The sequence below is a fragment of the Astyanax mexicanus genome, chromosome 18 (genome assembly GCF_023375975.1).
Source record: "Astyanax mexicanus isolate ESR-SI-001 chromosome 18, AstMex3_surface, whole genome shotgun sequence".
Taxonomy (NCBI): Eukaryota; Metazoa; Chordata; class Actinopteri; order Characiformes; family Acestrorhamphidae; genus Astyanax; species Astyanax mexicanus.
The window spans coordinates 17,432,201-17,459,386 of record NC_064425.1 but is presented as its reverse complement, the minus strand read 5'-3'; the positions used below and the strand labels follow the sequence as shown (position 1 = coordinate 17,459,386).

At 37.9% G+C, this 27,186-nt stretch overlaps 1 protein-coding gene across 1 annotated transcript in view; it reads left to right on the top strand.

Moving 5' to 3' along the window:
* timm50 (translocase of inner mitochondrial membrane 50 homolog (S. cerevisiae)) overlaps nt 1–26,280 on the top strand; it is a 34,330-nt gene extending 8,050 nt beyond the window's left edge. The window contains exons 4-11 of the mRNA XM_007245989.3: nt 10,325–10,346; nt 13,702–13,760; nt 13,852–13,971; nt 15,676–15,780; nt 18,806–18,904; nt 23,388–23,544; nt 23,687–23,793; nt 25,396–26,280. Coding sequence (XP_007246051.3) covers nt 10,325–10,346; nt 13,702–13,760; nt 13,852–13,971; nt 15,676–15,780; nt 18,806–18,904; nt 23,388–23,544; nt 23,687–23,793; nt 25,396–25,494 — 768 coding nt within the window. The 3' untranslated portion in view covers nt 25,495–26,280. The remainder of the gene's footprint in view (nt 1–10,324; nt 10,347–13,701; nt 13,761–13,851; nt 13,972–15,675; nt 15,781–18,805; nt 18,905–23,387; nt 23,545–23,686; nt 23,794–25,395) is intronic.
* The last annotated feature ends 906 nt before the right edge of the window (nt 26,281–27,186 follow it).

Sequence of the window (27,186 nt, the reverse complement as noted above, 5' to 3'; positions counted from 1 at the left end):
ATTTTATGAGGCATAAAATAATAACAAGAAAAAAAAACAAGAAAATCGAGAATCGAATCGAATCGTGACCCTCAAATCGAAAATGAAATCGAATCGAGGGTTTAGAGAATCGTGACACCCCTACTCACCAGTATGAATCAAATTTTACTTAGGCTGTGCTGCTTCTTTAGTGTTGTTTTTTTTTTTTTTCGTGGGATTTTGCTCCCATCACTGTCTGTTTCCATCAGGAGGAAAAAATGGACCTTTTGTTTTGTTCATCAGTTGGTCGGAGGTTAAGTTGTTAGGACACACTTCACAGGTAGTTGAGGTATTGTGGCAGGCGTGTGAGGAGTGTGCCAGGCCTGTAGGTGCCAACAGATATTCTGCTTTCTCCAGACGAGAGATGCTGCACTAATTGGTGCTGTCTGTCGGAAAGTCTCCAGTATGTTTATCAAGTCGGTCGGTCTGTCTGTCTGTATGTTTAGAAGTGGGCTTGCGTTTTGAAATTTCAATTTTCACTTACTTAAAAACAGTTTGGTTGCAGATGTGAGTTTGTATATAAGATTATTAGGAGCTGAAATGTGCTGAAAAACAATTTGGGAGCATTTTAGACGTGTTCATTTAATGATGCATTAAGGGCACAACAGTAGTGCTGGATTCTTTTTAGCATCATCTGCATCCATGAAATTCATTGATTTTAATGCAGTTGTTATTAATTTTTCTTAATTTAAAAGTAATAAAGTAATATCAGGGAGTCTTATTTAAATTTCTTTATTTAGTTCAGTATAAACAGTATAAAATCCCCTGCCTGTATCATATGGTAAAAGTATTATATCAGGATATTTAGACATTAGCATGTGATGCACAGTTTTTCCTATTTTTTTTTAATGCATCTACAGTGACAGATTTTTTTTTTTTTTTTGCTATGCTTATTAAAGCATAAGAACATTGATCACAATACAATTTTGTGTATGTGTATTTATTATTTAATATTATTGTTTTTTTAATGTTTTTCTTATGGTGCTAAAACTATAGTGTGCAGCCCTATGCTCAACTTTTATTAAATACTACAGCATTTGTGTATATTTAATATATGTTGGCGTTTTAATAGATATTTAATTTGCAGATCAAATATATCTATTTTTATCAGTAAATGTTTTTTTGAAAGTTAAAACTGCAGTATAAATGAAATGGTATATTTAAACAATTTGTGGTAACTTGTGCTCTGTAGCTTTTTTTTTCCTCTTTTTTTTCTTGCATGCTGGACGTGGGAAGCATTTTCCCGGTGGTACTGTTTTTTTCTCGAGTGTGCGGAGGTGTGAAGGGCACACTTCTCAGACAGCTGCTGTCTTTATATGAGCTGTTTAACTGCAGTCTGGTGTGAATTCTCAGTGAAACGTGCACTTCTCGTCTGTAATGATCCTGTGGCCCACCTTTTGGACCGGCCCTGAGCTGAGGGAGTGAAGCTCCTCACAGGCTGTTGAGAGACTGTGGGAGACGTATGCGGAGTGTGCCGGAGTGCAGGGTGCTGCGTTGCACACCTCTCTCCCTTAATTTGAGGGCTGTGGTGGAGGTGGAGGCATGGGAGCAGGAACTGGATCTTGTTCACAGGCTTTGGTCTTTTGTGTTCAGGAACTAACCTTCTGTTCTGAATGGGGGTTTGGATGCATTAGGGCTGTACGATTTTGTAAATGGGATTAAAAAAGTGTTTAAATTGGCCTCTGTGATGCACGATGATAAAAGAATCTCATCAGTATTAACAAGTAATTGTTTAAATCTCAATCTGACTGATGTTGAAACAGTTGAATCTAAAACAGACTTGTGTTTATATATATATATATATATATATATATATATATATATATATACAGGTGCTGGTCAACGAATTAGAATAATTTGAAATAGTGCAATCATGAAATTCTTTGAATGCATTTTTTTTGCAGAAAGCAAATCAGGTGTTCACCGCACCTGTCCTACTCGTTAGACTAATCACAGAACTCATTACCTGGAAAAAAATTTGCTCAGCTGAGCTTTCCAAAAGGCCCATTTAGGCCATTTAACTGTGACACTGTTGTTTTATTGAATTAGAATAATGGAGAAACCGTTTCATTGAATTAGAATAAATGCTTGAATTTTTGTTTTCTGTGAAGAGTGTTCACTGTGCAGTATAAAGTCAGGGTTGAGTAGAATTTCTAAGTTGTAAAATCAATCATGGGTAAGCAGCGCGACCTCTCAACCGGAATAGTGGCTCAAATTCAAGCCATTCGCCAACAAGGCTTGACCCAAACTAAAATTGCTGAGCAGCTCGGCATCAGCCAGTCTTCCGTCTCAAGAAAAACTGCAGCAAGCGCACCAACTGTTCCGGCGTCCGAAAAACTTCTGCTCGCGACAACAAGCAGCTGAGAAAGATCGCAGTCAGCAACCGGTTCAAGTCCACTTCCAAACTCACCGACTTGTGGAACAAGCAGACAGACGCTGACGTCTCCAGATCAACCACTTACCGTCGTCTGCGCGAACTCTGCTTCAAATCTCGCGTTCCAGCAGTAAAACCGATGCTGAACAAGAAACAAATGGAGAAACGGCTGAAGTGGGCCAAAGAACACGGCGAGTGGACTGCTGAAGACTGGCAGAAAGTGGTCTTCAGTGACGAATCACGCTTCTGCATCTCCTTCGGTGACCAAGGTCCTCGTGTCTGGCGTCGTGGTGGCGAAACCTACAACCACGAGTGCGTGAAAAGATCCGTCAAGTTTCCCCAGAGCGTTATGGTCTGGGGATGCATGTCCGCTCGAGGTGTAGGGAAACTCTGCTTCCTCAAGAAGACTGTCAATGCTGCCGTATATCAAGATGTTCTGGAAACGTTCCTGATTCCGACTGTTGAGGAACAGTTCGGCGAAGAAGACTTCATATTTCAACAGGATCTTGCACCGGCTCATGCGGCAAAGTCGACCAAAGATTGGTTCACTAAAAAACAGCTTGAAGTTTTGGCATGGCCGGCCAACTCGCCTGACCTCAATGTCATTGAAAACCTTTGGGCCATCGTCAAGCGGAAAATTCGCGACAGAAAGCCTACTACGCTGGACCAACTGAAGCAGAACATCGCCACTGCCTGGGAAGCTGTGAGTGCGGAAACTTGCGACAAGCTGGTCAAATCGATGCCGCTGAGACTTCAGGCAGTCATACAAGCCAAGGGGGCAGCCACAAAATACTGAGAAAGTGATGATTGTAATTATAATAAAATTTATTCTAATTCAATGAAACGGTTTCTCCATTATTCTAATTCAATAAAACAACAGTGTCACAGTTAAATGGCCTAAATGGGCCTTTTGGAAAGCTCAGCTGAGCAAATTTTTTTCCAGGTAACGAGTTCTGTGATTAGTCTAACGAGTAGGACAGGTGCGGTGAACACCTGATTTGCTTTCTGCACAAAAAATGCATTCAAAGAATTTCATGATTGCACTATTTCAAATTATTCTAATTCGTTGACCAGCACCTGTATATATATATATATATATATATATATATATATATATATATATATATATATATATATATATATATGTTGAATTTTTAAGTGATACTGGACTGCTATATGTATAAATGTGTGGACATTTCATCTAATGAATGCTAAAGAGCCCCCATAACAATAATAATAATAATATTATTATTATTATTATTATTATTATTATTATTATTATTATTAATGTAACAATCTTTTAAAAAATAAAATCAGAATTGTAATTTTTCTATAATTTGTTCCATAATGACTTTTTTTTTTTTACTTCTCTCTCTCCATTGTGTTAGATTGTTGTGGCTTAAGCCAGATGGCTGTGATCATTTATTTTGCTATTATATCAGCTAAATTTTCAATAAAAATTTGTAAAATTTTCCTTCATCTTATCCTTCATTTCCTTTATTCAATCATATTATTCCACACTTTACCTTGAATTAAAAAAAGCTGGATATAATGTACGTTTAATTTCCAGAGTCGGTTCACTCTCTCTTTAAAACATTCTTCCAAAATTATTAGATTTTCATATTTAGATTTTTAAAATATTTTTGTTTATTAAAATATGTTGCTGTCCATCCAACTACACAGGAATAATTTGCTCTCTTTGACATAATTCATAGGTTGGCAAATACCCGCAAAATCTACAATCCTTTTTTTTTTGCCCAAAATTAAATTTCAATATAATGTCACTAACAAAATAAATATTAATGTTGTATTTAGTATAAATATCAAGTAGAATTCAGTATGGCACACCCGTGCTTTTTAGAACAGGCTAATTTTGCACAGGGAGGTGGGGTAGTGTAATTATCATCAGTGATTTCGGTCAGTCATTCTTTACAGCCACTTCACTTCCTTAATAATGCTTTCTGTAAAGCAACCGATAAAAACAGCCCCCTGTTAGTATAAAATTACGTGTAGTTTGGCATGTGGTAAATATAATATTAGATCCTGTGGAAAATTAGTTACTGGCAGGTGTTCTCAAGTATGGTGCCTCCCAGTGAAGCATTAAGTCACAGCGGAAATGTGTGGGCAGGGAAATTAAGTGAAACCTGCAATGTCTTGCACAGATCAAGCCGGTTCTGCAGGTTTGTTTAAATGAAGATCCCCTTTCCTGAGTCACTCGCCTTTTACCTCAGACACCTTGCAGTAAGATTACGTTACTCAGGTTTCTCCTTATTTGATACAAATACAAAAATACTGTCTGAACACGTGCAGGTTATCAACAGAGGTTAGTGTTAAACTTTACATTAAGTGAAAGTTCTTTCACATTGCTTTTTTTATACTTCTTTCTATTTATTAAAGTAGAAATCTGGCTCAAATTGAACAAAAATAAGTGTGCAAAGGCCAAATACAGAATCCCACATGATTCGACTTTAAATAAATTACATAACCTAAATGTGTGTATACATTTTTTTTTATCCTGAAAACTAATTATTGCCATTTAAACTGCCATTTAAAAACATTTAGCGCTTAACATCCAGCAGAAATACCAACAAAGCACAATACATTTACTGTGCCTTAGCAGTGCTTTTCAAAACATGAATTTATTTCAGTAGTGCTACTAAAGCTTATACTTGGTTAGCTCTGCTGTCATTACTATCCCAGCCCTGTTCAACTTTTTAGTAAACTAATATAAATCATGATGAGAACTATAGTGTTTGCACTGTATTTGCATTTGACTTGCATCTTAAAACCTGAAATAATTATCACCTGCGTATCTGATTTATTTATTTATTTTTTTCCCCCTCTATCATTTTCTTTCACAGTTTACTTGAGATGCTGTTGCACAATATATGTGGGTATAATGGGGGATGAGCTCCTTTGGTGTTATGCACTAGTTGTTTAAGTGGAAATGCTTTTCAGAGCTGCAGTGAGGGGTGAAGGACTCTTGTCTCTTATGTGTTTTCTGTATGGGCTTCATTGGTCACTCTGTCAGGAGGAGGTTCAGTATATTGAGCAAAGCATCTCTCAGAATCACCTGGTGAGCTTTGAGTTTTTCATCAGGGATTTTTAATCCTGACGCTTCTGGCTGGCTTAACACTTCCTGTATCTTGGTAATCCCTCAACACTTCCAGGTAGTGTTTGTGGGGATTTGCTTCTGTAGCCTGCAGCACTGTTTAAGGAGGAATCTCACAGTAGAGATCTGCACAGGCTCTATGTTAAATCTCCACACCTGAATCCTCTTTAATGATTTCACACCTGACTAGTAATTAGGGCATCTAAAAGGAGTTAAGAAGGATTCAGTTGTGATAACCTGAAGGCACCACCAGGTGGCATGAATGATTTGCATACTGTCTGAGGGAGGCAGGTGATGGGTATCTCTCTCTCTCTCTCTCTCCACCAGGTGGCAGAGTGGAAGCGGGGAAAAGCTGCTCTGGCCATTTGCCAACTGTAGTTGTTAGTTTCTGTCTACATGGCTTCTTCTAATGTAAACACAGGCAGAGGGCCCGGGGCAGAAGACCAACTATGTTTGCTGCTGTTTCTTGTGTGAAACTGAGCATGCGTCATTTGCTGGCAGCACTTAAAATGTTTTGCTTAACTTAATGATACTAAGTTCCCTGGTTAGCTTTTTTTTTTCCCAAAGCTGTACTGGTGCTCCTGATTCAGAAAAGACACATATGGGTGACACAGACTTATAGGAACTTTTTATGCTTCTTTTTGTGCGTTTTGTTTATTCTAGTCACTGTACCAGACATACCAACATTGCATAATATGGTACACGTGTCATTGTTCTGTAGGATTTTTTTCTTTTTTCCTCTCTTATTTGGCTAAACAACAAAAGTGAATCATTTTACTGTCCAAATACTCTGTACATTTAAAACAAACACTGTTCTAAGACTGTGTGGGGCGGCCAAGGCCATTGTAAGGGGGTTATGTGGAAAGACTATCGTAAAATAAAGCAATGTTGTCCGTTTCTCTCCGACTATGCAGTTTAAAAATATGCTAAAATGTTTTAGATTGATTAAATGTACATACAACATTAAAACATGTATTAGATTCCCCTGCATTCATGCAGTTAACAGCCAATTAGCCAATCATATTTTAGCTGTGCAGTACATAACATTGTACATATAAGAACCAGTAGTTCCAAACATTTTCAAGGTGGTCTACAATAGGAAAATCAGACCATTGTTTTTGCACTATAGGGCACATCAAATTCTTTTGAATTCTCGCAGAAATCGTTAGTGCGCCTCAAAATCTGGTACTCCTTATATATAAATTCTACCAGTTTTACCAGGTTGTAAGGAGCAGTAAAGCCACTCCGCTGAAGTACAGCATCATACAGGAGTTTCTGTGAAGCTTCTCTAGCACAGAGGCTGGAGCAGTGTTAGCATTGTGTTAGCATTAGCCACTAACCGCAGCGCTAGCTCTTCTGCCCTTCAGAGGTGAGTATATCGGACTAGTCTGTGTTTTTACTGCGTTAAAACAAGCTATGTAGGATAAATTGCTAGGTAATATACTCAAGGTTCTTCAGTGTAACGATGTCCGGTGACATTTACTAGCGCTAAGTGCGGTTAGCGGTGAGACCTGCTGAATTAGAAGGGGAAACCATGAGACACCCCTGTTCCTTACTATTGTTGCTTACAATTTGTCGTAAAATCTGGTGCTCCTTGTGTATTAAAATATACCAGATAATAGAGGTTCATTGATGATGCTCCTTATGGTCGATAGAATACAGGTAAATCAGATTTCACTTCTATATTCCAAGAACAGAAAGCTGAGGATGCAGTTGGTATAGGTATTGGTTTGTCAGATCTGGACAATTGAAGACCAGATTAATGTAGCTTGGTCTAATTAATCCTATTTTTTTTTTATTTACTCAAAGAGGTTTTGAGAGCAACAAAAGCACCTGCTACCTAGCCACTATACTAACATCTCTGTATAAGAATCTCATAGGGTTGCTTGTGTTTCTGTTTAAGTGCTCAGCATATTTATATTTTAAATCCACATTTACAGCATTTGTTGGAGCATTAAAGTATTTGAGGTGGAATAGGATTCTTTCCCCAAAGACGTGTACTTTTTAGTGTAGTGTATCATATTATGCTAAATAAATTTTGATCACATTATGAACAATATAAAGTCACAAAAAATCTGTACCTGTCTCAAGGTCTCAAAGATAAATGTTTTTACTTAATACACTCTATAAATAATAATAAATATCTTTCAGTGACAAATGCTGTAAAAATATATATTTATTTTTAATTAATACCATTATATTTAAAGTGTGTGTGTGTTTCATGATAATTGAAGTCCATTCCTAAAAAAAATGTTTTTTATTGATTTAAACAAAAATCAATTAATGGATTACTCATTTGCTAATGAAATCAATGACCACAGGCTTACTGTACATTCTGCAGAAGTGACTTTTTGGTTTACATTACTGTATACTCTACCAGTCATCTGCATCATGCCTGCTTTTCCAAGCTGACTAGTGTAAAGATGTTCCTGCATGTGATGCAGCCTAATTTCCTGTGATTGTCTGTAACTGTGCTTGAAACAGTCTTCAGTAGAAAGAGCTGGGAAGTTGAGTTGTGTTCTACATTAGATGATTGATGATCCAATGGAGACGCTGTAGACTTTAGAAAGGATTTACTAAAACCGTTATATCTTTACGAAGAAATATCAGTTTAAATATTTAATAATGTACAAAAAGTGACTACATAAAAAAATGCATCATCCAGATTTGCAGGGGAATTGTATTTTTTTTTATATATATTTTCCCCGTCCCTCCTTCTCTACTTGAGCACCCTATCTCTGGAGATCCCCAAGCCAGCATGTGGCCCGTCTTCCCTCGTGGGGAAGGGCCGACCCCCACGAGGGCCCTTCCAGCAGATGCAGCTGAATATTCATCAGCTTGGTTGCGTATCTTGCTACTCTACTGATTGATGGTTTGGTGTGTTGCACGGCTAATGGTTGAGGAAAACAAGTGGAGGAGGAGCTTTAGACATTCATTAATGACTTGGTTTTCATCAGAACCTACTACTATGTGGATCATTTGGGGTCGGACACTGTGACCGGCATCAGGTGCAGTTTTGATTTTGCCCCAATTACTCAGTCGTGGCTTATTCAGCACTACAAACATCTTAAGACTTTCTTTTTTTTTTTTTGGTCTTTTGTTTTTCTGGGGCTGCTAGTAAACGGCAGATTGCCTGTTTGTGCGTATAACCTTTACTCTCCATTTGCATTATTGCTATTTTGCATTTCTTTCTTTTCACGCGGTTTGTGCGCGTGTTGGGGCTTTCTCTAACAAAGGGTAACATTTATCAATTAATGTGAATGTGTGCATGATGCAGCGTGTCTTTTTGCACAGGAACGGAACAAAAAACCCTTTTTGTAACACAGTTTTCCAAGTAGCTTGTTGACGCACCAACTTTCAGTTTCAGATCAGGTTGGCTGAATTTCATTCCCTTATTTTTATTTTTCCTCTTCCTTGTTTTGTACCAAACACACTGTGAAAACCAGTAACTGTTTATTGCATGTCAGTCTAGTGGGACAAAATATTAATATCATGATATATTACATACATACATAAAATTATTTTTTTTTATTATGCATAATCGCTTTGCGGTATCAAATATCAATATTTGTTTTGAAACATAGGCTTTCTAAACTTCTCTTCAGTAACACAGATGCCATGAAGTATCGAAGATAATTATCTTGTGATGTATTGAGTATTGCAGAATCACTGTATTGTGATCTCATCTTTATGTTGGGCAATGTAAGGTACCTATGTACCTTCTTATAAGATTCAAATTTTCTAAATATAAATGTGAAAACTAGCTGTAGGAATTTAACACTGGAGATGGAAAAACAGTTAAAGGTTGAAAATAAATTGTATTTAATTGAAATTTAAACGGGGATGGGTTGAGCTACATATTACACAGCAATCAGCCTGAAGAGGCACTAGACTTATGGTAGCTCCACTCATGAGACATTGCACTGTCCATTATTTCTATAGTCAAAAAATTCATTCAACATAAAATAAAAATCAATTCGGTTTATTACCCCAGATTTTATTTATTTATTTATTTATTTATTTATTTATTACTATTTTTTAATTATTTATTAGTTGTCTGTTTTGTATTCAGCCCTATTGGAATGGCTGGTTTAAAGCTAAATTATTTTATGAGTGTGCAAATGTTGTATCGTACACAATATATCGTCACACAGTTACAACAAGATTTATCTGGAAATTCATGTTGTGATCATAGCCGTGTTCTTTCTTGAAAGCAGTTTATTTTTTAATGGTACGTTTTGTATAATTTTTTTGTTTGTTTGCAGCAGCAAAAATATCCTAAAATATCACAATATTATTTTATGATAATGTAGGTGTCATTTAGCCTTACTTTGAACAAGCATTTGAATAAGCATCTGTTTACAGAGCAATCAGAAATGATCGACACTTTGTTTACGCTACACTGAGGCCAATACAGACAATGTCCCATTTAGCCTGTTTTTTGTGATGAGATGTGAAGCAGTGCTGCACAATGTATCGCTTTAGCATCGATATCACAATGTAAACATGTGCAGTAATCACTACACAGGACCTGCTGTGCAATATATAAAATATATATTGTTGCTGCTTAATACAAGTAAATCTCTTTATTTATAGCAGGGGTTTGGCTAATTAAAGAAGGAATAATAAAAAAGGAGGAAAAATAAGGAAACACTCATTTTTATTGTGCTATAATAAGTTGGACATTTTGATGTACACAGAGGCTGCTTAGAGGTATCATACCTGACCCCCTTTGATAAGGCTTTTACACTTTTAAACTAACCATATCTAATGTAATGTTCCCTTTTAGTCTAACCTTTTTGCTCTTTTTTTCATTTCAGATTCCAGATGAGTTTGATAAAGGTAAATTTCCTTTTTTTTCTCTTTTTTCTCCTCAAGTCTTATGTCTTTCATTTATCAATGCAATACAATGTTGAAATGGGTTAGGTTGTTATGTCTATCAATTTTTTATTTTATTTAGTAATTGTATTTCTCGTTTGTTTTGCATTTATGTTTACATTGTGCCCCTGGTGACCATCACACATCTCTATCTGTTTTAGCTCTTTAAAATACAGGGTTTGGATTAAAGGAAGGTTTTATTAAGGAAGAGCGACATGCTGTTTAGCCCTCCGGGTTCAGAGCAGAGCTAGCGGGATGTCTGTGGATGGGCGTTCTCTGCAGTAGTAACTGTGTAATGCAGAGCTTGGGAAATCCAGTATTGTGTCTGATGTCTGAGAATCCACCCAGAGGAATCACCTTTCCACAATTATTCGGTTCTGTTTTTCATTAGGCTTGTTTACTGCTTGGTCCATGACCTGCAGATGGGCTCTGCTATCATAAATGGTTTTAATTAGGATAGCAGAGGAAGATATGCTCAGGAAATCTATGAGCCATAAGGGGAAAAGATCTTCCTGTAATCCAATGCTATGGTCGGTCGTAGAAAGCAAGCTGCATCTTCCCTTTTTTTTTTTTTTTTTTTTTAAACCATTTTAGATTTTAACTGAGATAGCTAGCTCCAATTTCTTAAGTGTCATACTGCCCCAGTGCCGCGTGGGTCATGTAATTAACTGTGCACGCGTCCCGTACGCAGCCCCACGCGCACTCAGCACCTCGATTTATAACCTCTGAGCTTAGAGCCCTTGTGTCTAACACTAAAGCGTTTAATGCCATAACGAAGGGCGATGATTACTTTAGGGACCACGGTGAAACGCCTGTTCCCTCAGGGGAGGGAAAAGAGGACTGGCTGCCTCCTGGCCTCCCGTTCACCCTCCCTCCCCGTGGCAGAAGGGCAGCGGAGGGATGCGGTGCAGGGCTTCACCAGAGCATTCCTTGGGGAGGCAGAAACGAGGGGAGCCGCTTGGCAAACAAGCGTCCGTCTGAGAACCTTGTCGCCCTGCCAAGTGACGGCATTTCTTGTCGCCTTTCGAACATGCATATTTATGGCCTCCACGTGTAAGCCCCCCTGCTTCATCAAAAGCTGCATTACTGGGTTGAGCAACATGTCAAGTTCAAACAAGTCACTGGTTCACTGGTACTGTTGGGGGGGGTTTGTTTCTAAGTGACCGAAAACATTTCCAAATAATTCTGTAGAGGGATTCTAGTTTTCATTTTAAGGGATAATTTTGCCCCTAAAATATCCAGGTGAACCTGAATTCCTTATGCTGAAGCCTGTCTGTCTGTCTGGGTTTGTCTATCGAGCTTTAGGTATAGGTAGACAGACAGACAGACAGACTCCATTTTTTTGCTTAAAATAATAAGAATGATGTAATCTAAAAATAATGACATGTAAAACCAAATGTTATTGACTGTTGTTCCAGACAGAATACTATGATTCACACTATGGATTTATTAATGATGACACTACATCACAATATATTGTGTCTGATACAATATAGCACACATGCTAAAAAGAAAATCACAGTGGGTTTTTTCAGTGTTTTCTTTAAATTCGACCCACTAGATAGCCATGTGGTCTTTTGTCATTAGATCCCACTGTTCCGATTAAAAAGTAAATTTTTCAGATTTTATAAATAAGATTGTGTGTGTGTTTCATACTATTACATTCTCATTTAATCAGTCACAGTTGTTCAGTTTTTGAATATATCATGATGCACTTAAATTTAAAGCTGGTATCGTGATGTGTATTATATTACCAATTTTATTATAATGATAATTAATTATTATCCTGAATATTAAAAGCCTTGGTTCACTTGTTAACTCCACAGCGTCCCCTAGATATGACCATGTTGTGACTAGGGGTATGCCTGATGGTATTGTAGGCGAGAATAATCCATGTCAATATGTTTTTTATTTTTCATTATACATACATAAACTAAATATTCTGCACTTTTGTTTTATGTGGTGTTTTTATTATTTTATTTATTTTTATTATTACCTTATTTTGTTTGATTATTGTTCTACAATAATGTAATGTATGTTTTTATATAAAACTTTTTCAAATTACTTTTTCTAACACTTAAATTTTGAATTTAATTAAGTTTTCTTGCAGTAGTATATTTTTTGACATTTATAAAATAGTTTTGTCAGTCTTTTTATATCTTCTTTATTGTTATCGCTAAAATATCCTAAAAATATCAAATTATTTTGGGGCTATATCGCGCACACCTAGCTGGGGTGTTCGTGTGGTTCAGTCACAGTGCTCTAAGTTCAGAGAGGTGGGTTTGTCCACCATGCTCAGCATCCACCAGTCGTTTTTCACAACTGAAGACAGTAGAGATTGACAGCATGGGGCGGGGGGGGAATAAAAGGAAAAAACAAGAGCTTCCCAAAGAAAGGGAGAGCAGAAGAAAGGCAATTGAGTAATAATGGCCTTTGGCAAACTAGCGGAGCATATGCTATCCCAGTGGCGGATTAAAGGAGGCCTTTGTTGGGTCCGGAGGCCCAGCTATCGATCTTTCTCTCACTCCCTCAGTCCGGCGCTTCAATGGACGTCTTCCAGAGAGCCACAGACCCTCTCTGGAGCAACAATAGGCCTCCTCTCCATTACCCTGACAAACAAGGTTAGGACAAGGAGCTCTTCAAAGCAGGACCCAGTCGTTTCAGTGAACTTCTCTTTCTTTCCTCTTGTCCCCTCAGATCAACCCTCGTAACGGTTCTCGCAACTGTCCACCTTTTCTGGATTGTTCTTGACCTTTTGTGCCAGACAAAAAGACCTCGGAGTAAATAAAAACGGTCACTGATTTGTTCTGGTCAGTAGGGTTTTGTTGGACCTTGATCAGAGGTTAAAGATTATCTGTTTGTTTCCTTTTACTAGAAATGGAAGCTTCTCTGTACTTTTATATTACCTTTTAAAACTACTGTTCCAAATTCCGTTCTTCATAAGCCACAAATAGACATGCTGTCTTCCTCACGTTAGTCTTAGGAAGGTTCTGAATCATTTTTAATGATATCCATAAATTTCTTCCTGGTGTGTTTTTACAAGCATGTGAAAAAGCTTTGGACTGCTTGTAATAGACGTTTGCCATTGTATTTTATATTTTATACATTTTCTTTTTTTTTTAAGATTTGTTTTTCGTTATTTTTTTCTGATTAGAGTTTTGAAAATTGACAAACGTTTACATATTAAAAAAAAAAACTCAGTTTGTTTTGAACTCTCACATTGCCCACTCTTAGTTGGAATGCACACTTATTGAAGACGGCATGAAGCTTTTTTTTCTTATTTAAATCTGATATTTAATTTTCCCCTTCTCCCATACAGAAGTTCCAGTAGTTCAGCAGCTCAAGAGGACATTCAGATATTTCAAAGATTACCGACAGGTAAGCTCATCCTTAGGAGACATTAGACATTCATTTACATGGTTCCTTTCAACCATTCAGCAAATCAGACTTTCAATTCTTTTTCCCGCAGATGATCATTGAACCCACAAGCCCGAAGCTTCTTCCAGACCCACTGAAGGAGCCGTACTACCAGCCTCCGTACACGCTGGTTCTAGAGCTTACTGATGTTCTCCTCCATCCAGAGTGGTCGGTATGTCCTCTACTCCTCTGATAAACATCGCCATCGGAGATTAAAACAACAAAACTAGTGATCTCATGTTTCCTGAAAATATATAGTCCCAGGACAAATAGAATTGTAATTTAATGACACTTTATGCTGCGGTTATAATGGAAAAAACAAGCGTTTTACACATTTTAAAGTGCAATAAAGCATGCATCAGTTATTAAACATATTCAGGAAAAGGAAAGGGCACTAATTTAGCAATCTATAAGCCAGCGTTCAACTGTTCAGCACACAGCCTGTGTCTTTGCTATCGTACTTTGTGCAGCTCTAAACACGCTAAATGCAGCATGAAATAAAACATTAATCATGTCCCTTGCCATTCCCTTCAAGAGCCAGGCACTCTGACTGGTGGATTGCTATTTCAGGGGCGCAGCTACCTGGGTGTGTCCAGTGCTTCCCATCAGAGGAAACTGACCTGCTTGTTCATTTAGTTTATTGTAGATGTAAAAGTTTGCATAGCTGCTAACAGGCACAAGCTATGGGTTTGTGCACTGCTGCATGTCCATGTGTGTGGGAGAAGTGGGGGTGTACACACATTAAGAATGCGTCAAGATGGCAAAGAACGTCTAAGTTAACGTCTGTCTGGGTTGTTTTCTGTTGCCAAGATAGCAATACACCTGCACTGCAATTCACAAGCACCACAAGTTGCTGTTTAAAAAACACAGGTGCAAGGTGTGAAAATAGACTGTTGGCAGGGTGCAAGATGACAATGAACCTTGTGCAGTGTATAGTGTGTGTGTGTGTGCTATGGTATGCTATGTAAAAAAAAAAGAAAAAAATTGTTAGTTTGTTTTGCATCCGTACAGTATATTGTATATAATGACGATAGATAAAATACATGAGTTTTCAATGAGCCAACAGTATAACTAAGAAATAACTATTATGAGCCATGTATAATCTGCCTCTGGTAAATATGTTGTACAAAGAAAAAAAAAAGTTCATCATTAAAACAAATGAGTAGCACTTGACATTGCACATCCTATAGCACACGTGCACGTTGCAGTAAAATTGCTTAAACTATATATCATGCAGCCCTGTTATTAAGGGTATGTCCATACATTGAACAGTAAGCCAATACTGTAATTATAGGATCTAGATTCACGAAAGGTATAATCTTTATTCTAGTGAACTCTTTATCAACTCCATCCTGGTTTTGTCATGGATCTGATGGCCATCTGCACTGTGTGGTGCTGTTTGGGGCCTGCCACCTGTTTGCTTATCTACCTGTAACTGCTCCCTCCTCCTCCTCTTCTTCTTCAGTGGCTCAACCTGGGTTGCTGGGATGGAGAGGCCACGCGTGGGCAACAGGTGTGCCGCAGCCCACCTGCAACCAGACACCCCTCAAGCAGCCCGCTGCCGCACACTCAACACAATGGCTTTGATTTCTGCCGCGCTTTGTTAAAGACTCTGCAGTGTTACTTGACTTTGACTGACTGTGTCTTTGATGGATGTGTTGAAGCACTTTTCACACAGAAAAAAAGAGCTCTGTACTGTTAGAAATGTAACCTACACTCAAGGTCCAAATGGGTTTACATAAAGTTAACATTACATCTTCTACAGAAATCAAATACACCATTGGTAACCATTACTGTTGGTGCTTATTTAAACCATGTATCTAATATCCCTTTTCTATAAATATGCAGTAATGTTTTTGTGTTCTCTGGTTTGCAGTTGGCCACAGGCTGGCGGTTTAAGAAGAGGCCGGGTATAGACTACCTGTTCCAGCAGCTAGCGCCTCTCTACGAGATAGTCATCTTCACATCAGAAACAGGCATGGTGAGTTGGGTTACAAGGAGGAGAAGGGTTTAAATGTTCACCTGCCAAATTGTGGAGTGTAATAAATTCAAAACGATCCAGTAAGAACTAGTAGGTAGCTCTGATTTAGCATACATTTTATTTAAGTGCAATTGTTTTTGAGTCTATGTTTCAGAATAAATGATATTTCTAGGTAAATTTTTTTACTTTTTTACTGAGCCAATTTCTTTTTTTTCTTTCTCCCTCATGTTTCCAATAGGGGGTTGCACCAATGTGGGAATTCTGGCCCGATATCCAATATTACATGTATTTATCTGTCAAAAACCATATACACAAGCAATAACATGAAAGGATTGTTGTAAGAAATTTTGTATATTATATATAGTCTAACTGGTTCTTCCATAGACTGGTAACAGTTTTAAACCCTCCTTTTCATTAACAGGTTAAGTAAAGCAATAGTTACATTGAAACTAAAATGAAAATCCATTAAGTTAAGCTCATTATTAAAGTAGCATGACCCAAAGTCAGCCAATTATAGTAATGCGACTAGCATCTCTTGGTCCTTTTCCAACATCTAATAAATATATCAGCAAGTATTGGATTAAAATATTGTACAAAACCTTAGATGATAACACTTATCCTTTTTTAATTTTATGTCCACAATGTTTTTTTCAAATCCATTATATGAAAAATGTTCATCGGCCAGAAACCTATTTTTACAACCTTTGACATAAACCTCTAAATAATATATTAACCTTTTTATTTATGACATCTGTGCCACGTTCCCTGTAAAAGATGACTAGGTAGGAAACTTTGTTCTGTAATGGATGCAAGTCTACATGTGGTCAAGTTACTGACATGTGACGGCACACATGCCTAAACTTTTAAATAGATCAAAAAATATCTATTTTTTAGAAGTAAATGGAGGGACACACACACACACACACACGACTGATTGCTGTTAGGTTTTTTCATTCCTACAAAAACAAAAAACACTAAAGACTAACATTTTCAAAATAACATTGTTTTTGTTAACTCTGTAGTGAAGCATGTACACTTTGATGATGCTAATCTGAGTTGCATTGTCACTGTGTTTGTTGTTGTCTTGTTTTTGTTGCACCAGCAGTGTTATCAGGTGTGGTCATTTCTGATCATCTGAATTGCAACTGGTCCTGCAGGGGCGTCTGTCTCTGCATGTGTCTGTCTGTCTGTGTGTCTTTTTGGAGGCTTTTGAATGCGGCACAAGCCTTTTATTGTGTCAACATTGATATGCAGATAAGCCACACATTTGCTCTAATTGGGCTGCTTCTTTCAGTTTCATTCATTCTTTTTTTTTTCTTCTTCTTCTTCTTTTTTTTCTCCTTTCACAGCCGTGACCATTAACTCAGTGTTTGTAAATGTGTCAAGTCTGCCTGGTGGTCTGTGCAGTAAAATTAAACAGAACATTTCTCTCGAGTTCTGACTTTACAGTGGAATCTCTGGATGGAGGCCATGCACAATCTGCTACGCAAAGTTGTTGGTGTTATAAAGTGTCAGTGTCTGTTTCCACTGAAACTGCAGCAGAAGTGTAGTTCTGGCTTGTCTTTCTGGCTGAATGTATTCCAGAACAGAAGATGCTCCAGTTTTAAAATGTAATATATCTGTGCTTGGGTCTGGATGATTGTGATTCAATATTTAATATATAGTTTTGGAAAAAAATAAGAGGCCACTTCAGTTTGTGAATCAGTTTATCTGATATATATAGATGTTTGTAGGTATAACCACCTGATGTTTGTAACTGTTTTTTGCCTTTGTGTTTTGCTTATATTGAAATCAGAATTATATTGCATTAACCAGTATTAAAAATATATATTGTAATATATAATATATACAGCCCTACCCGTACTTAACTTGTTGTATACTTCACCAGCTGACAGTCAATGGCCCAATTCCATTTCTCATTTGTACACCTACTTCTTGTTTTGAGTGTTACCATTTCTTCTGGAACTCAGTTAGAGGGTAATCATTCAACTAAGAAGGAACACTGCTACATTTACCTACATTACCAGACTACTAGAAATGTCTGTAGGCCAGGGATTCTCAACCAGTGGGCCATGGACCACCAATGGGCTGTGGTCCATGAACCTTCAGATTGAACCTTCAAATTGACCACAGGCCAATCCTCAAGGAGAGACAGTAGTTAGTTGTGAACCAGTAACAACACTAAGTCAAAAAGGGTGAGTGGAAAAAATATTAATTTAGCATAAATAAAAATCACAAGGTGTCATTTAATAAACAAAAATAAACAAATATAGGACAATTAACTTAAGGCAAATTAAACATCAGTTTGAGACAACACAATCACAGATGCCTAATGTAGACAATTAGCAAACAAGACAACTTTTTAAACCTAGAAATCAAACAAAGTAAATAAAGCAGAAAATCACTTTTATTCCAGCAAAGGTTTCAGGGTCAAACAAAAAAAGCAGACATGTGTTTTCTTATGGGCCCTTATGCTTTTTAGTTATAAATGTGTGGGCTGTAATGTGGAGCTTCCTCACTGATCAGAAGCTAATGTTAGCAGTTTGCTAGCTTTGTGCTTGAATTTTTAATGTTTCACATATATCACAGTGCAACAGCTGTTAATAAGGCTGCTGCCTTTAAGGTGTAACTGAAAATTTAGCAACCTAGCTAACTACAGAGATGTACTACTAGGGTTAGTGATAATGGTTATATTATTGGGTCAAAATTACAATAATCAATTTGTGAAATTATTTGCCTGCTTGTGCAGCCATCTTTCTGGTGACTTCTCATAGGCCTCGGTTTTAGAGTGTGCATCAACACTTAACCACTTGTCTGAATTCTTGTTGGGGTAGAGGAGTAGGGTGAAGTGTTCAGGGTCAGGGGTGATTTGGGATTGGGCCAAAATGTTTAACATCTTTTTGTAAGTGGGGTTAAAATGAAAACATTTGAATCCGAAGTCTCGTTACAAGGTTATTTGACCTTTTTGACTCGACACCCTGACCTGCTGACTGGGTGACTAAACATGAATTGTTTGTCTGTGCAGACGGCGTACCCCCTGATTGACAGCATAGACCCCCAGGGCTTTGTCATGTACCGTCTTTTCCGGGATGCCACGCGCTACATGGAAGGGCATCACGTGAAGGTAAGGCTCATGTGCTTTCTGAAATTCTGGATTCAGTCATGACTAAAGCGTGGGTTGTCCTCTCTTCCCGGTAATGCGGCTTGGGGTAATCTGAAGGCAGATGTTGCACTGACTTCAACGTCTATTTATAAACACTCTCTCCATCTTAACTGTGACTTGGCCTGCAAACATTCTGTAACTTCCCCATTTCCAACATCACCATTGGGTGATGTCCGTGTGTTTAGCTTTGCGTAGCTGGAGCTGAGTGCTCTACTTTCAGCTCATCATGATGGTCTTGGTGTGATGGCCCCGATTGTGGGTTAGCTGAGATCTCTCTCTCTCTCTGTCTGTCTCTCTCTCTCTCTCTCTCTCTCTCTCTCATATATATGCTTTTATTCACCACTCTGTTTCTCTCCTGTGCTATGATTCAGTAGCTCTTGTTATCTTGTGCTCTGTCTTTTTCTTAGGCTGTTGCACACTCACATTTTTGCTCTCAACTTCAGCTCACTTTTTAAACCAGTACAGTGGCGGTACTCTCGCTCTTAGCTAAAGTTAAGCTCAGCCCCCTCCTGCGGACCCCTTTCCTTCTACTTGGGGACCCTGGCAACATAATGGTGTGATGCCCCCCATGTCTCTTCTGCATGCCGCCCTTCTGCTTCTCCATTGATTTTTTTTTTTTTTGCCCCCCTTTTCTTTTTTCTTTCTCTTTCTTTCCTCCTTCTTTCCCCTCCACCCCCATGCAATGTCCCTATTCTTCTTTCTTCTCTAAGCAGCTCAGGACAATAGAAGTTTCTTGCCCTCCTCTCCTCCGCCTCTACTCACCCTCTTTTTGTGCCTCATTAACCTTCTGCCTCCCTCTCCTCCTTCGTTAGACTGTCGTTACTGAAGCTGTGTGGAAGGCCATATTCTGTTACCTCCTAGTCTGGCCAGTGAGGACTCTATTGAGGGCTCTCCTCTGTTTAAAGTTAAAGCAAGTTTAGTTAAAAAAAAAAAAAACTGTCAATGTGTGGAGCACATCACGTTTTAGTAAGCCAAAAAAAAAAATAGGGGTTAAAAAAAGTGACTGCACAAGTGAATGGCAAGTTCAATAGTAGCCCCTTATCTATGTAGATGCTTATGAATTATTCATAGATGTCATCTTATTCCATGAGAATTACTCACTGTTAAAACTGCACTTCATCTAAGGCTGTGAACTATTCATGAGGGTAACCCTCCACCGTACTGGTGTTTACGGACCGAGTTAGACTTTAGAAGTTTAAATTAAGGCAATAGCCTTCAAATAAAAGTAAAGCTGAAAAATATAGATTCTTATGATACAGTTGTGGATTTTATTTAGGATTAATGCAGGGCGATGTGTTAAATACGATATTTGTGAGATTTTGAGACATTTTTACGATACACAATATTTATCTTGATGCACATTATCAGTCAAAATCTGGAGTACATGAATGAATTAATTAATTAATCTATTTTGCCCACCTTTTACTTTGACACAGTTTTAGTTAAAGTGTGCAGTTTTCTTGTGTGTGTGTGTGTGTGTGTGTGTCCATGCATGCGTTATCGATTGCATATAAGCACGTGCCCAACTGCCTGGTCACATTTCAGCACTGGCTGGCTGTCTGGTCTCCCACCCCTCATTCTGAGTTCAGCGCCCCTCATCCACCTTCTGCCCTGCCTGCTTTCTCCTCCCTCCCTCCTCCCCTCCCTCACAACCCATCTGGCACTTCGAGAGGGAAAGCGCGGGAGGCTGAAACTGTGCACCGTGTATCTTCAGGAGTTGGAGCTGCATGATTCCTGTGTTTGTTTAGTTGGGACTAGAGCATTTGATCTGACATTGCAACTTATTCATTTTCACTATGGATATGTGTAAAACTGAACTAATTTTTATTTATTTAATTAAATTGTTGCATTTTTCTCAAAATGAGCATTTAAAAGCAGTCGTTCTCAGACTGTTCAGCACTTCGCTACCAACAAGAAGAAATGCACAACTATCACCAAGATTGTCTGTTCACATGCTTATGTTAATCTCTATGGATATACAATCTCTGGCTAGGACCACCAATGGTAAATCAGCTGCATAACTGTAGGAATGTTAATGTGTTAAAATCTATTGTAGTAATCATCAAAATAATCATATTTATGTTCATAATATACAGCTCTGGAAAAAAGTAAGAGAGCACTTAAAAATGTTGAGTTTCTTTGATTTTACCAAATTAAAAACCTCTAGAATATAATCAAGAGGAAGATGGATGATCACAAGCCATCAAACCAAACTGAACTGCTTTAATTTTTGCACCAGCAGTGGCATAAAGTTACCCACAAGCAGTGTGTAAGACTGGTGGAGGAGAACATGCCAAGATGCATTAAACCTTGATTAAAACCAGGTTTATTTCACCAAATATTGATTTCTGAACACTTAAAACCTAATGAATATTTACATTTTTTGCAAATAAATGCTCAAAATGACAATATTTTTATTTGGAATTTGGGAGAAATGTCCGTAGTTTATAGAATAAAACAACAATGTTCATTTTACTCAAACATATACCTATAAATAGCAAAATCAGAGAAACTGATACAGAAAATAAAAAGGTCTCAATACTTTACCCAGAGTTGTACATTGTACATAACCACCTTTCCTAAAATTATAAATAAAGTCTATACAAATATCATGACTGTCAGGTCAGAGAAAAAATATTTAATTAGGTCATTTTAAAGTATTTCTTTTCTATTCTAATGTAAAAACAAATGCCAGATTTTAAAGCATTTTGATTGCATTCAGTAATAATGATATTGGTGAGATACGGATGTTGGATGATCAAACTACCCAACTCTTCCCAAAAGTATTCCCCAGCTCCACAGCTCAATTCCTGGAGACTTTATTTCCTCATACCTATCTGTACAAACAAACATTCATAAACTGACTGCAGACTTTAGCTTCAGGACAGACGCCAACTCAGTATGAAATCAACAATAAGTCTTCTTCACTCAAACCAATGCAGGAATCATTCCCCCTTTTTACCATACCGTACCTGTCTGTTCAAGATTGTATTATTTTATTGGTATTTCTTTTTTTTTTTTTTTTTTTTTTTTTGTACATGGATTAAACATGCTCTGTATGTGTATTTGCACATCTGTGTCAGCAATGGGTGCAACTTAAAGCAGCTAAATGCACTCTTGAGTAAGTTTTCCACAAACATTTACATGAATGTTTTGTATAACTAACGAAATACAGGCTGCCAATAAGTTGTAAGGTTGCAGATGTTTGGAGGTTGTACTTTGTTCCACTTCAGAAAGTTCCAGTAACTGTCCTGTGAACACTACATTACCCTCCTTTTTTCTTTGCCCACTCTTGCACGCCAGTCAATATGAACCCTGTCAGACACACGCGTGTGCACTCGGCTATCCGCTCCCCGTGGGCTCACGCGGCGTCTCTGAGGGAAGGCACATGTGGGTCAATTATTGGGAATCGTGCTGCGTGTGCCGATGGGTCCACAGGGGTTTCCGTTTTGGCTGATCCATTCCTTATTTCTCTCACTCACTCACTCACTCACTCAGTCGCTCTCCTTCCCTCGTTCCCCCTTCCCTCAGACCCTGAGTTGAACCCCTCGGGGGTACAGATGACCCCAGTGATAGGGAGAGTGCAGCGTCCCTGTCCATCTGCTGCTGGGGCCCACCACCGAGACAGCTGCCGCAGAGAAAGTTTGTGTGTGTGTGAGTGACTGACTAAAAGAGCCACTGCAGGGGTCAATGAGTGGGTGTTAACTGTTAGCACTTCTCTACAGATGCGTAGGTGTGAATATGGTTCACGTCAGTGTCATTAGGAGGACATGGATTTTTTTTTTTTTTTGTGAAGAGTCTCATTTAGCTTCCATTTGTGTGCTTCAGTTCTAAGCTAATTTACAAGCAGTAGAGAAGACTGGAGCAATGCTTAATGCTGCCCTTAAGTTATTAAAGTTATCATGGGGTGTCTAAACTTTTATACATGGCCCAAGTTATCATTTTTACAATATTGAAAGATGGCATAAACATAACAAATACAACTAAAACATATTGCTATTGATATTAACCCATGTGATTAACCTATAAACAAACTTTTTTTTGACAAATGAATCAATTTATCAAGTTTACAGAGCCTGGTGACACATTAGTGTTTTTATTTAGTGAGGTAAAGACTGTCACTTTTGGTGAGTTCAAAAGATAAGCTAAAGATTAAGATAAAATATGGATTAAATCTTAAATCTCATACCACACTACACAATTATTTTGTGTCTCACCCAAATTACAGGGAAATAACAGCATATTTTTTATTTTAACCATGTTTAATCACAAAATATTGCTGTCATTTAATTTAAAAAAAGAAAAAAATAGCAATAAAATAAATTTCATTTCATCAAATGTAATTGTTTTAATTACATTTAAAAGTCCATTTTAAGAGCTTTATATAATCTGTTCTTTTCTTCTTTTTCCCCTTTTCTCCTATCCTTCTCTGTCTTTTCCTCAGGATGTGTCCTGTCTGAACAGAGACACCTCTAAAGTGATTGTGGTCGACTGCAAGCGGGAGGCCTTCAGCCTGCAGCCCTTCAACGGCATGGCGTTACGCAAGTGGGATGGCAATTCGGAAGACCGCACACTTTATGACTTGGCTGCATTTCTAAAGAGTACGTGCTTGTGTGGGTGGGATGGTGTTTGTGAGTGCGTGTTTGTAGGTGTATGTGTGAGAGTGATGCAGCAGTTCTGCAAAATTAGTAAAGAGCATCAGTTTCTAATCACGCTTGTTGAATGTGTGTTTGTTCTGTACAGCAATCGCAATGAGTGGTGTGGAGGACGTGCGTACAGTGCTGGAAAATTACGCCCACGAGGAGGACCCCATCGAGGCCTTCAAAAGAAGACAAGCCCAACTTGCACTGGTATGTAGTATACCCCCTACTGACCTAAGAGACTGACCAACACTGCTATAGATCTGCTGGCTTTAGCCATATCTGGAGACAAGCTTTTGCTATAGTTATACCATAGGGCACATTTCTAAATTAAGAATGTTTGGTTTTAATTGTTTTTAACATGAGTGCGGAAGCATCATATTGTTACTATAAATAGTACTGCTTTTACTCACTAATTAAAAGTAAGAACAACTTAGAAAAAAGTTAATAAATATTCAGTAAATAGAACTGCAAAATATTAATGAAGCAGTGCCACATACCACAAAGCCCCAATACAATATATCCACAATAAGATCATGTTGAAACTATTTATAATAAAATTAACAATGTAAAATAGTCATTTGCAATTTATTTTTTTTTTTGTTAAAATTATCGACAAGAATAAATATATCTTGCTGCATACCTTACCCTGCTTAATCCATAGCCAAATACAGATTGGCTCTTTCCTGACTTGCAGGTTGTAAGTTGAGTTCCTAAAAGCGCACACGTCCACATTTTAGGTTAACCGAGCAGGCAGTGCATGATCTAATCTTGGGTTTTGGTGGTCTGTTTCTCATATTCTCTCAATATGACGTTGTCTCAATATGGTGTTTTGCAGAGAGCCCAGTCTATAAAATCTGCTGTAACTATAAATGAAACTCACAAACCGCTTTAATGGGGAAAGACAAACATAAATAATAAGTAAAATATCCTTATCAATTACACAAGCAGAGAATACATCAAACTTTTTAATAGAAATAAACCAATTTTATTTGTCAAGCATTTAATCAAGTAATAGGTTTCGTTTTATACTTTTACTTTCTACAGAAAGCCAATGTAGCTATAATTTAAACATCGTTGTGCATTATGATAAGTGACCTTGTTTGTCATGAATATTGGCAGACGGTTTAGATATAAAAAAAAATAAAATACTGTAACTATAAGTTGCAACGGATTATAAGGAGCATTATGCAACACTACTAAGGATGCCTACATCGAAGTGTCGAGCAAAGGTGCCGCCATGGTTTCCTTTTAATAGGGAAGCACCTAAGTAAACAACACTGTTTCTTCTTAAAAAAAAACATTATCTTGATGAGGAAAGTGCTTCTGTTTATTTACAGTAAGATTAGAATTCTGGTATTTTGTCCAAGGGTGAGTGCTAGCCAGCCCCGGTTAGAGGCATCGCCAGCTGTGGTTAGCAGAGCTTAACTGCCTTATACTCTGTACTTCATTGGAGTAGCTTTACTGCTCCTTACATCCTGATGGATATAATTTATACATGAGGTGCACTGGGTCATAAGGCACTAACTTAATTAAGGATTTTAAGTGCACCTTATAGTCCGAAAAAAATGGTAAAAATTTAGATTTTTAATTGAAGCATCTCTCTTAGTATTTGTGAATACTTTTGGGATTGTACAATTGGGATCGGTTATGAAATCCTTAAGTTTCATACAATTAAGTGCTATAGATGCTACACACACAAACAAACAAACTTGTACATATGACTAGAGGAGTAGGGCACAGTAGACAGTAAATACATTATAGCTTTCTGTTTGGATTGATGTATTAAAAACTGCCTATTTGTGTGTGCAGGAGGAGGAGCAGAGGCTGGCGGAGCTTTCTCTGCACAAGAAACAGGGCTTATCTTTCAGCTCCATCACGAGCCGCTTCTGGCCCCGCAAGCAGCAGTGAGGACTCCTCTCGCTCGCAGCCTCCAGCCGCAGTCCACTCCGGGACCTGACTAGCCAGCGGGACGGGGCTACAGTCGCTGCAGTGGACGGCGTATCCAGGCGTGCTGGAAGGAGGGAACAGAAAGAGAGGCGGGACATGAGGGGGGGAATAAAAAATAAAAAAACATCCACATCCAGTATGTTTCACCGAACGGTCGTTACCATGTTTTGGGGGGTGGGGGTTAAAAGGGGCCCTGCTCCAGATAAACATCCGGTACCGTCGTGATGGAGAAGGAAGGCATTCCTCGGACTGCACACCCAGCCGACAGCCTGCCCTCGTCTGATCTCATTTGTTCTGTTCGTCACTGATTTCTGTCGTCTACACATTGTTGCAAGAGTTGGACTGATTTCAGCTCATCTCTCAGCTCATTTGTTGTTTTCTACTCATGCAGAACTACTTTAGCAACCACGCCCTGTATTGGAAACACTCTGAACTGACCTGAAGATTAGGTGTCCTGTAATAGCCTTAGTTAAATGCTGTATTGGAGGACTGGAGTGTGGTTGCCCATTCTGCCTGCTGGAGATATTGAGTTGGGCACTACTCTTGCTGCTGGAAAGACTGGATTTCTCCATGTCTAAGGATACCAAGTCTATATAGTTCATATCAAGTGAAGTCAGGTCGTGTAGTAAGATTGACAGGGGGTCATTCCTGTCTTGAGATGTGCTTGTTGATGGGTCTATGTATTGCATTTGATGTGAACCTGTTAAATGACCTTCAATAAATAAAGTATGTATGACTTTCCATAAACTGTGTTTTTTAATTCTCTATACTGGAAGAGCTTCTCAGATGCATGGGTGTCCTACAATTATTTTCAACCAGTAATTTGAGGAATTGAAGAGTTTCTGTCTTTTGGTGAAAAAGCCCTAAATTTGTGTGCTGAAATGACTCCTTTATTAGTATTGCACTATATTGCGAAAGTACAATTTCTTCTTCTTGTAGTTTTTGGCCTGCACTTGTTTATTTGTAGTTTTATAGTCATTCCTCATATCTCCCATTCAGTTCTATTCAGATCCATTCATATCCACACACACCCAAGCCATAGAACCTCCATAGAGTGGCCTGAGAGTGACCAGGCTCCTTAGCTATGCTAAGATGCACCCATGTGTTTGTCATTTTATTTTGAGTATTTATTTCTTATCTTTTTAAATGTGCAACCACTCTGTTTTCTTTCAGCTAATGCATGTTACCCATATTTATGCATCATTTATTTAAACTTTCAGTAGTTTTCTCATTACTACAAGTATTGTGGTGCTCAGTTAGGGCCCTAATGTAAAGGGATTAATTTTTTTTTTTTTTTAAGATTACAAAATTGCATGTTACTGTGCCCACCATAGTCTCTTTCAATATTGATCTTTCTGATTCGAACACAGCTAAAATAGCCTGGGATCAAAATATATTATGTTCATTTTATTTTACTTGATCACCCTTATATAAATATAAAACATCATTAGCATAATCTTAGGGTTTCATATTTATTTTTTTTGCATTTAAAATGTTAAACATTGAATGGGGACAAATTGAACCAAAAAGATAACAGAAAATAGTTAAATAAATAGTCTGAGTTACTGTTCAGCTTTATTTTTTTTGTTTGTTTTTCTTTCTGGTTGCCTTTATGTGAAACTATGCAACGGTCCTGTTTCCTTGGAAAGATGG